This window comes from Sorghum bicolor, chromosome 9, assembly GCF_000003195.3.
Source record: "Sorghum bicolor cultivar BTx623 chromosome 9, Sorghum_bicolor_NCBIv3, whole genome shotgun sequence".
In the NCBI taxonomy this organism is placed as follows: Eukaryota; Viridiplantae; Streptophyta; class Magnoliopsida; order Poales; family Poaceae; genus Sorghum; species Sorghum bicolor.
Genome location: NC_012878.2, coordinates 13,373,672 through 13,385,612, shown reverse-complemented (window position 1 = coordinate 13,385,612; position 11,941 = coordinate 13,373,672). Strand labels below are relative to the sequence as shown.

Below are 11,941 nucleotides of genomic sequence, written 5' to 3'. Positions count from 1 at the left end.
ATGTACCTGAGACGTGATGTGGAGCATGGAAGTACTATCTTGGACAAAAAAAATATAAAAAAATGTCATCAACGTGGATCATAAGAACCTAAGAAAAATCTTCACTAAGTTGATTCTAAGTTGTTGACATCATCATTGGTTTGGTATTGAACAAGGCTATGACTTCAAAAAAATGCTATCACTTGGAGATAGATTACTAGAGGGTGCAATCGTAATGCCAAAATCTCTACAAGAGGATGGAACAACTCAAGGAAGTGAACAGCATCCAAAGGCAGAGTATCCATATCTCTTTGATCACTGTCTTCCGAATCTTGAGGACGAGATTCATCTTAAGGGGGTAGAATTGTAACACCCTAAAATTTGCTCTTTTCAAAATAGATGAAAATTTATTCAGTTTTGTATTTTGTGCTCATGAAAATATAAGGAAAATAATATTTTTCATTAAATTAAAATTTATCATAAGCCTTAGCAATATTGTTGCGTATACATGCTGGTGCATATGTTTTGATGTGATGCTGGCTTGTTGCTCCTTTATGTGTTGAGTGAGCAAAGTTTTTAAAATGCGGTTAGTAGATCGATCTTCCTTGACCAGTACGTCTTTATCTTTATCTATAACCAAATTCCTTGTTTCTCAGCTCAATTTTTTATTAGGAGCTTCCTAAAATCTTTTTTTTGTCACTCAAAGCACTTCTTTTAATTTCTCGTCCATCAAGCAATCTCTACAAACTTTTCGGAAATTTTTCCATCTTCTATTCTCACCTTTCTATGAGCATAAATCTAATTTTTAGATGCCCCAAATTATCTTATCATGAGGTCCAAATACGTTATTTGAGTTTCTCATATTCCATAATGTCTCTAAGAATTTTCTCCGAATTTTCAGAGCTTTTAGAATATTTTTTATAGTTTAAATAATAATTCTGGACTTTTCTAGAATTATTTTATCCATGAAAATAGTTAATTTCGAAAATAATAAATCTATTACTATTTTCCAACGTCAAAGCCCAGTTACAATAATCATAAAAAAATCCCAAGACCATATTTTTATTTACTAATGGGCTTTAATAATTAATTAGGCCTATTAGTAAAGATGAAGGTTGCAAATCAGTTAGTACCATATCGCTAGTTGATGTGGAGGTGGAGAGTTTTTCTCCCTATATATATATATAGCATTCCCTTAGGCAAAGCACATAAAAAACTATCATATAGGAAGCCTCTAATTTGAGAAATCCCAAGGTAGTGAAATAAAATTTATATTTTCTTCTCTACAACGTGATCGCCATCGTCTCGCCGATACACGATATCTACGAAAGGTCGGCTGCTCTGGCGTTGCTTTAGCTCCAAGAAAGCGTCACTGCCGGTGAACCTACTCCCTATCCACCAACGTAAGCCCCAATCACTTTGTCTTTCAGTTTGAAAAACACAAACAGCTCGGTTTTAGATTAAAAATACGTTTTCACTATTTATAGAATTGCCACTGCCTTTCTTTTGGCCATAAAATATTCATCTTAACTCCGTTTTGACCCATTCAAATTGCGTTGGATTCGTATTAATGAGCTCTACATGTTAGTAACATTGTTTTCTCAGTTTGAAACTTTTAATTTCGTGACTTTAATTAATTAATTACTTTTCTATATAAAATCTTAGAAAATTCATAACTCCTTCGTTTTAATTCTGATTTTCGTGATCTTTACGTTCGTATGATCGTAGCGATGAGTAGAATCTTTTTATAAACTTTTCATACTGTTTTTATATGATTGGTGTACTGTTCTAATTGTAGCCTTGTTTGCTTCGTGTATGCTTGTTGCCGTATGTTTGTGATCGATGATCGAGTTTAGACGGAGAGCAGTTTTTGGTGATCAAGATCAGAGCTTGGACAAATAGTAAGACTAGCAGAGTTAGCAAGATCAGCAAGAGCAATTGGATGAAGGCAAGTATAACTTGGGATCATCCTTGTTACCTATTCACTTATAAATACATATATATCATATGCATGCTTTCACCTTGTCGACCTTAGCAAAATCATAGATGATTGTTACTGGATTCCTTGCTACCTACTTGATATGCATTTGGTGTAGATGTGCTAGTGCTTGATATAATCCATGATCTTGTAAGATGATTAATAGCTATGCAATGAACGTTAAAAGATGACAAATAACTATATGTGATCACCGGGACAACAGTGCAACCATGAGGGCTATAATGGCTCTGGCTTTAGCTCAGTACGAAGACCTTTTCTAGCTTGTTAGAGGTTACCGAAAGGGCGGAGGGGCTGAACCGACACGGGTATAGTGCGAGCCCCTGTCCCTATGTGTATAGGTTGCGCGTCATTGTGCCATTCGGAAGGGGGTATCTATATCTGCTCGCAAAGGAAACCTTGCGGCCCTAACATGTTAGACGAACTTTTGAAAGGCTTCATAGTGATCCCTGCCGACCTTCCTTGGTAGTGGGTTAAGAGGTCGACGGGCCTCGGGCGAAAGGGTAAATCATGACTTATGGGTAAAGATGTACAACCTCTGCAGAGTGTTAAAACTAGTATACTAGCCGTGCTCACGGTTATGAGCGGCCTTGGGGGTTCTTGCTGCGACGACGATGAGCTTGTTAAGTTGTTATGTCCATTTAATTATCGTTTATGCTATGAATTAATTATGCTTACACTTGATCATGTGATTAATGGATTATTTATGCTACCTTGATATTTGTTATATAATTATGAACATGCTATCCACTACTAAAAGCTAAATGCACTCAAACCAGTGTCAGCTATTTGAGCCTCATGAACCCCTGGTTATACTTGTTGAGTACGATATGTGCTCACTCTTGCAATTTCCCCCACACCTCAGGAGAAGTTTTGGGCTTGTGATCAACCAGTCAGTTGGATCCTGTAGAGAGGAGTTAATACCCGAAGTTTAGAGTTGTCTATCCACTGTTTGCAATTAAATGTTATCTCTTTTATACTAAGTACGTTATATATTTATACATAGTCTTTTGATATTACCCCTTACTTGTAGCTATATGTGAGATTTGACCTTTAAAACTCATATATGGTGTATATCTGGTTTTGTTCATATTACAAGGAGTAGCGTGGCAGCCGCGGTGCACATAGCAGCGGCAGCCGCACGGCCATGCGGGTGCGACGCGCGATGCGAAACGAGTCCACATGGTGACCGCGCACGGAGGCCTACAGAGCGAAACCAGGGCGCGTACATGGATTTTAAAGCATCTAGGACTTCCTATGAGAACCAAAACAAGACACTACTATCTAACTAGATTGCTCAAGATAAATTCACGAACTTTGCTCTTTCACACTGTTTTAGAAACTTAATTTTATTCCTAAGTCTTGTGGAAAAACAGCTTAAAGTTCCTTTTTCGAGCCAACGGAAAAACTAGCTATCAATACTATTTTTTGATGACACGAGTTGCGTCGCTCTCTGCGAACTTTGTACTACAAGTTTTATTAAGGTGACACACACAAGTTCTAATTATTTTTTGTTTGTGAAAATTACAAGTTTAACTCTACTTGAAATACACAAGATATGATATAAGTTTTCGTTTAACAACTTCGTTAAGCATTTTCTGTTCAGGAAATTTTAACTACAAGTTTCTCATTTGTATTAACACATATACACGATGCTCATAATATGTTTTACCAAGTTGTTTATGCGGTAACACCGAGGGTGTTACAATAAGGTAACACGGTGCCTGACAAAGATTAACATACCCTAAACCACATACATCATATCATCCAACCTCCATCTCCATCATCTTCCGCATGATGAATTAATGGTCATCTTAAGTATAGCCAACCATGTCAAACCCTTTGCTCAATGGTTATATTCTTCATGAATATATGGTACTCTTTATAGCTTCATATGAATTACCACTACAAGAGATTAGGCCTTCTATGAAAATTTTCACATGACAAAGCACCTTTTAGTCATGAAAAAGTGATGCGTTTATGACAAATTTTGTTCGGATGACAAGCATATGTGACAAAGTTATGATTTAGTCATAAACAATAGTCACCATGTGCCTTTCTTAATCTTTATGACAACAATTAATGACAATAAAATGTGATTGTCATAAATTTAAAAACATTTCTTTCTAAACTTTGTGACAATAGCTCATAACAATTTTGATGAGATACGATTGTCATGAATTAAAAATCATTTCAAATATATATTTTGGCACAAAAATTAGTGAGACGTGAAGATGATATAAATTTAAAATTATTTCAAAAAGCATTTTGGCATAACAACGCCTAGTTGAATTAGGACCCACCTACATAAGGTAAATATTAAAGTTTATATTAAGAAAACAATTAAATTTAAAAATTTAGCATAAGATGTGGCCAATGGTATACCCTTGGTAGCTTCACAGGCCAACCTTAGCCTTACTTCCTCTTCTTTTTTGTTGCCTTAGTTCGTAGGTTCGAAACCCTTTGCTCGCACTTTCACGTCTGTGTAATTAGTTTTTATTTTCATCTATATTTAATGCTCCATGCATATGCTGCAAGATTCGATGTGACGGGAATCTTGAAAAGTTTTTAATTTTTTGGATGAACTAAACAAGGCCTCATTGTGTTCCAGGTAGTATGCAAATATACCTGTTGATGGGTATCCATAATCCATATTCATAACTTAGGGCTTGTACAGCGCTGGACGGTTATGGATGGGTATTGGCCGTTAAATAGATTTTTTTTTTTGCCGCGAGTCTAGAGCGAAGGGCTTGGGGCGCTTAAAATAGGATTCGCTGTTGCTCGTCGCCTGATCTTGGTGCTGAGCTCTAGAAAAAAAATATTTGCGTGCGACGTAACAGCCAAAACGGAAGCGCCTTAAAATAGGTTTTGCATTGTAGATTTAAGCTCATAGAGAGACGCTTAGTTACAAAGTAATTTCTCTTTCCATCTAAGCGCCTTTTGCATTGTACATGGCCTTACCTACCTCATTTGGGTAGGGTATAGTTATTTTTTTTCAATACAAATGGGTAGGGGATGGTATATATTGGGAGTGGATTATCCATAGATAAGTCTTTAGCACAATTAATCCCTTCCCATTTCTTCTTGAAGTAACCTGAATAGCTAGGAATCCTAATCTTAATCTAATTAAACCTCTCAGATCCAGTTTGATATTAGATTAAAATGCTTGGATAGTCCATTAACTTGTGGGGTGTGTTGATTTGGTCCATCATGTTTGAAAGTGCATTTTTTGGTCTAAAACCTTGATCAGTGGTGCATAAATAGTCTAACCCCTTAATTTTATGTTTATGTTTGTAGAAAATCCTTTGTATTCATTTTGCTTTCATAAGCTTACCCTTCCCTGTGCTAGGCGCTGAGGTCGAGGCTACGCTCCAGCTCGTCCAGCACGCTGCGTGGATTTAGAAGTGCTCTAGTGTCAGCTTGAAGTCCGACACGTAGGGCTTCATCTTCATGGCTCCATGAGCGACGCGACGGAGCAGTGCGGCGGCCAGGAACTGGAGTTGCTCGGACATTGGGAGCATGAGTGGTCCCAGCGTGGTGATGTTGGAGCATAGCGCATTGCTGGACACAGACATGAGCCCTTTGGAGAACAAAGCTAGTGCTGCCTGCGCTGTAGCTGCAGCACAACCCCATGCCACGTTCGACATGCTTGACATTTTACCTAGCGCTCCATGATGGCATCCGCGTGGACATGCTCCGCTTCGTGCGGCAGAGGGAGCACTATGCGTGTTGGTCGCACCTAGAAGCACGAGTACGTACTACACGACCCACCAAGCACCGGCAAGACTAGCCTCATTGCAGCCATCACCAAGCTCCTCGAGTTCAACATTTGTGGCCTAGAGATTACCACGGTGCAATCCAGTGGAGCAGTGGTGTCGCGTTGCAGTGGCATTTGCGGTTAGGAGCAAGTAGTTCGACATTTGACAGTGGAGAGGGCAGCGACCAGAGCAGAGTAGAGCAGAGCAGTGGCATCGCCGTGGCGGTGGCCTTTGTGCCCAGAGCGGTGGTGTTTGCGGTTGGGAGCAGGGAAGGGTAAGCTTATAAAAGAAAAAATATAGGGGACTTTCTACAAATATAGACATAAAACGAAGAGGTATGGACTATTTATGCACCACTTATCAAGGTTTTGGATATAAAAGTACATTTTCAAATCGCACCGAATCGACATATCCTAAATCGCACCGAATCGACACATCCTCTATAAGTTAATGGATTATCTATGCATTTTACTCTTGATATTATAAAATATGCAAGATTTCTGAGTAACCAATTCTAATCCAAATAGTTTTATTCTTTTCCATGCTTGTTTCAGTTTTTTTTTCATGGCTTGTGTTTCTGTTCAACAACAATAACAAAAAAGATGCACACACACACACACACGGATCAAAAGAGAACAGGAGCCCCCACTGTATTCCAGATTGCAGGATATGATAAAGTGGTTTTCATTACTTGATGAATAACTAGAACTCTTATACACCCTCCGTACTCGCAAAGAAAGCTTCAAACCTAACATTGACTCCTTGTTTCTATAAAAATATTTATCAGAAAATGGTATGTATATATATATATATATTTAGAAAGTATTTTTCAAGACAAATCTATTTATATGGTTTTTCTATTTCCAAATTCAACAACTTAAAAGCTATTAATGATTTTATATTCTCAATGCTTGACCCAAAAAATCAACTTTCTTTGTAAGTACGGAGGGAGTATTTATGTTAGAAAAAGAAACCCATGGGTCAACCAACAAACAAATTACATTTCCAGTTAAAACTACACCAATAATTTGGTGGTGAAATTTTTTGTTTCTTATTAGAAAAGAGCTAATGGGTAAAAGAACCATAATGCTATATTTATTATTTTTATGTTTATTTATTATGGCAAAACACCAAAAACAAATGAGTGGATAAACGGGCGCACACGAATGAACAGACAAAAAATAATTGAAACACGGAAATTAGCCTTGGGTACCATTCTCTCGTCGTCGTTTTCAGTTTTCTCTCTCTCGTTTTTTTAACTTATGGGTATATTTGCTTATACTATTATTAAATTCCAGCATGGTAGAAAGAAAGATTATTATTCCTGACTCTTCAACCCTACATGGCTATATAACCTACTGCTGCCTCTCTGCCTTACCTGTTCGATACTTCCATCCCAAACCGAAGCCTCGAAAACACTTAACCGGCCATGTTGGGCATGCGCCGGATGTTTTCCGGCATCTCGCTGCATCTGCAGCAGCTGCTGCTGCTCCTCGCGGTGTGTTGCTCCACAGGCGTCGTCGTCCGTGCTGCCGTCCAGCAGAGCACGGCGAGGTCCATCCAGATGGTAAACCGGTGTGGGCCGTTCCTCGGCGTCGTCGTGCCCAACGCCTTCGAGATGGAACCGCTGCTGCAGTCGCCCAGTTTCTCGCCGGCGAAAGGTCTGCCGCCTTACCTCGACGTCGCAGGTACGCAGCACTACATAGACAACGGATTTATTGGCACTACTTGTTGCATTTTTTTCATTCATGGATGATTCCGGGATTTGATGAATTGGTTTTCATTTGGCTACGTTTTGAACGGAGGGCAATTCCTCGAGATCCCGGATGACCAAGAGGACGATTACTATATATGTATATGTTGTTGAGTCAACTATTGGGAACCTATCTTTATATTCAAAATAAACGAAGAAGCTATAGATTAATTTGCATCTTGCCAGGAACCTATCGATATATACAATATGCATGGGTGCCTGTATATTTTTGTACTTCAGTTGACTAGGTAACGTGACCATATATTTTGAGAGTGCCAAAATACAGAATTGCAATGTTATGTTACCTACTGTATTTGTTATGTATGTTTGATGGCCAAACGGGCCACACGGCACAAGCACGGAACGGCACGCCGCGGCACGGGCACGGTTCGGCACGGGCACGATTTGGCACCGTGCTACCGTGCCAGCCTCCCAGCACGAGCACGACACGGCTAGATCTGGAGCGTGCCGTGCCGTGCCGTTAGGCACGGCAGCACGCCAGCACGAGCACGAGCACCCCGGCACGAGCACGAGAACGACACGGCCGCGTAACAGGAAGAAATGGACGGAGGAGATCGCTTGGAGAAGGGATCCAACGGCTCCAGTGCCTGGAGCAGGCCGAGGCCGTGCCGGCCGCTGGAGCGGGCCGTGCCCGTGCCGTGCTGTCGTGTGCGGCTTCCAGCACGGGCACGGGCATGGGGGCGTGCCGTGCCAGCACGGGCACGAGGCAGGCCGGGCCGGGCCGTTTGCGGACCGTGCTTTCTCGTACCGTGCTCGTGCCGGCCCGTTTAAATCGGCCCGTTTGGCCATCTATATTCTGGACCAAGCAGTTAGGATGTCCATGTAGCACCTTCGCGTGCTGGGTTCAACCTCCCAGGGGCGCGTTTGTACGCCGGCCGGAGTTAAAAAAAAAAATCCCCTCGTCCCGCATTCCTAAAGCACAACTCGTTTATAATGCAAGATGCCGCTGTGTAAAGGTGGAACCTGGAGTTTTAGAGTTTTCTTGACTACTAGAAGCCGCTGTGTAAAAGATCTTCTACTAGAAGCACAATGTTCAGGGATGTCTCTCCCGCAGACGAGTTTTGTATGTATATTGTGTTACCTACTGTAGCCTAAGTAGGTCTCCAGCCACAGGATTGTGACTCCTATTCGTACATTTTGAGCTGTGGTCGCCGCGAATTAATGAGGTTTGACCCGTCAAGATAATAACGTACGTGAATCGTATTATCGAGCGTATAAAACCCATATTTGACCAAAACTGCATCCAACTAGCAGAAGTCATGCGCCCATTGTCAACAAGTGTGCCGCCGGGACTGCACGTTGGGAACTACAGGGATGCATGCGTTCAATCATATGCGCGCGTGGACACAGCTCTTGATGGACTAATCTCTCGACCTAGAAACTACGGGCCGGGGATGCATATCAATCTTTCACTCTCTTCTCCAATCTACTCAAAGTCGAGAGGTCGATCGTCGCAAGTTATGCACGGTGTAACCCTTTTGCACGTTTCTATGCACGTGTGGTCTCTATTGACCAACAAGGCATGGGCGTGAGCTTCTTGGACCAAAATATAAACGTTCACGTGTGTTCATTCAACTAGTTCATCAGCGAAATTATCCATCATCATCTCCATATATAGCTCTATCGATCATGTTATTATGTCCTGATAGGTATATATAAGTCAATTGATAACCTGAGCACATAATAACTTATCAGTAGACATGTCTTTGTCTCAACTCTCAAGGAAGGAGATTTCGCTTTGGCATCATCAGGGAGCAGAAGGTTGTCATTGTCATGACAGGCCTTGCCATGGTAAATATCAGTGGATTGAAATATTCAACCTCTCATTATATTATGACTAAATCAAAACGTATCCTCGATCATACATATAAGGATATACTTAACCTATCATTCCGTAATCTGATCTGATACATATTTTGTGAATGCCAAACTACTGCTCCCTGCAGCTCAACTCCGGGGTGACCACCCAACTCCTCCTCACTCTCTTCGACGTGAAGGGAATCGTGCACTTCGGCATCGCCGGGAACGCTGACCCTAACCGACAGATTGGCGATGTCGCTGTGCCACGGTACTGGGCTCACACCGGCCTTTGGAACTGGCAGGTACACAAATGCACTATTGTACTATATATACTAGTTATCAAGAAAATAAATGTGCACAGAATAGAACGATATAATTTTATGGTACCACATCACCTCCTTAATTTCTTCGCAGCGCTATGGCGATGGACCAGACAAGGAGCTCGCCTTGGAATCCAACGGTGACTACACCAGGAAACTCGGCAAGCTCAACTTCACAGACTACAGCGTTGACAAGAACGCCCGCGGCTCCGACGGCAACCTGCTCAACAGCGTGTGGTACCAACCGGAGGAGGTGTTCCCAGTGAACGGCACGCCCGAGGTCCGCGGACACGAGTTCTGGGTCCCCGTCGATGGCTACTACTACGACCTCTTGCGGAAGCTGGAGGGGCTCAAGCTTGAAGGCTGCGTCAACGGCACAAACAACACGACGTGCCTGCCTCGGCCGCCGGTGGTCGCCATGGTGGAGCACGGGTGCAGCGCCAGCGTGTTCGTCGACAACGCCGCGTACCGGGAGTTCCTGAGATCCAGGCTCGGCGTCACGGCCATTGACATGGAGACGGCCGCTGTCGCGCTTGTGGCGCTGCAGCAGGGGGCACCGTTCATCGCAATAAGGGCGCTCTCCGACCTAGCCGGCGGTGGCTCGGCACAGTCTAACGAAGCAGGAGTGTTCGCGCCACTGGCGGCCCAGAACGCGGTGACGGTGGCCGTCGAATTCATATCCCTCTTATAACAAGCAAGTCAATTAGGTTCTCTCAACTGAAAACGCGTATATATCCTACAGTTTACTGTGCTTTATCGTTTTGCTGATAAAACTATTTTTTTTCCACAAAATATGTACGTCATTAATCTTCTCTATAGTATTATACGTGTAATGTGTGTAATAATGTAACTTTCTTTTCATAATAATAATAATAATATATAAACATCGTGGTGAAAACCATGAAGGAGCATCCTATAGTTTACTAAATTTATATAACTTTCGAAGAATATCTTAGAGCATTTCTGAGAACTTCTAAAAAACTACTTGCCAATTAGACAGAAATTGCACTTACCGGTAGCTAGTTCCTAACAAAAAAGTTGACACAATTCTACTTGCAGCTCTTCCTAGCCAGCCACGGCGTACCCCAACCGGCCGCAGCTAGCCACAACCAACTGCACCCAGGCCAAGAGATTGCCAGGAGCATTAACCTTGAGGACTGGATGGCCTTCATGCTCCTCCTTCACCTCCTCTTGTCCCTACAAAAAATGCAAGGGAGATTGAGCTCTTCCAGTTAATCCCTAGCCATGATGGTGTTGAGCACTAGTACACAGAACCACTACATAGGCGGTTTCCAATCTATTTTTACAGGTGGATTGGCGAACCGCCTGCGCTGGGTGCCTGTGGAAATAATTTTTTCCACAGGCGGGTAATCTGGAACCGCCTATACAAATCTATTTCTACGCCTATACAAATCCATTTCTATATACGGTTCAGTTATGCCACCCGCCTGTAGAAATATATTTTCTACAGGCGGTGTTAACATTTTTAAATCTCCCGTCAATTTTCAAATTATCCCACCAGACCCTATTTTTCATTTTATATATTAATATATACATACAACATATATATATACACATAATATTGAACTACTAAAGCCTAGGAGATCATATCAACCATTGCAACATGCAATATATATATATATATATATATATATATATATATATATATATATATATATATATATATATATATATATATATATATATATATATATATATACCGTTACTTTATACATAAAGTTACATTAATTACAAACATCACACATCAAGTTTTTTCTATTTATATACATCAGAGGTTTCACCTCTGAAACCTCTGCTCTAATAACCGGATCGAGTTAGCTTTAGCCTACTAATCTCCCTTAGCGCTCCGTATTCAGGCTTTGCTAGGGTGCTGGTTCGATCGTGATATTTCTCTTCGCTGGGAATGACTTCTCTCAAGATGAATGAGCAGATGTCCTCAACTATGTTGTATAAAGTGGCTTCACTCACACTCTTCGCCTTTTCAAAATCCTTTTGATGCGTAGGAAGTTAGAAAACATCGTATATTTAAAGTTCATAATACATAATTAACAACCTTAATCACACAACCATATAAACGACTATTAATTACTTAGAGAATTAATTACCTTATAAGGGTTAGTGACATATCTTCTACCATCTCTCATGAACTCACAGACGTAGAATCCACAGTGGACCGATCCGGCTGGTTGCTTGTGGCACTATATAAAGAAAAAGTGCATATTTGTTAGTTGCAACATCGTCCTATACATATTCTATGTATATAACGAGAATAACTTGGTAAACTTTCATATGT

At 41.2% G+C, this 11,941-nt stretch overlaps 1 protein-coding gene across 2 annotated transcripts; it reads left to right on the top strand.

Annotated features, from left to right (window-relative positions):
* LOC8058274 (bark storage protein A) lies at window positions 7,115-10,519 on the top strand. Of its 2 annotated transcripts, none has more exons than XM_002440779.2 (4): window positions 7,115-7,421; window positions 9,231-9,298; window positions 9,454-9,609; window positions 9,722-10,519. In XM_002440779.2, exons 1-4 carry the CDS (start codon window positions 7,163-7,165, stop codon window positions 10,316-10,318), a joined length of 1,080 nt encoding a protein of 359 aa, XP_002440824.1. In that variant the 5' UTR covers window positions 7,115-7,162; the 3' UTR covers window positions 10,319-10,519. The 2 variants fall into 2 exon arrangements, with proteins under 2 accessions (XP_002440824.1, XP_021302938.1); XM_021447263.1 differs by having other exon boundaries at window positions 7,309-7,421; window positions 9,206-9,298.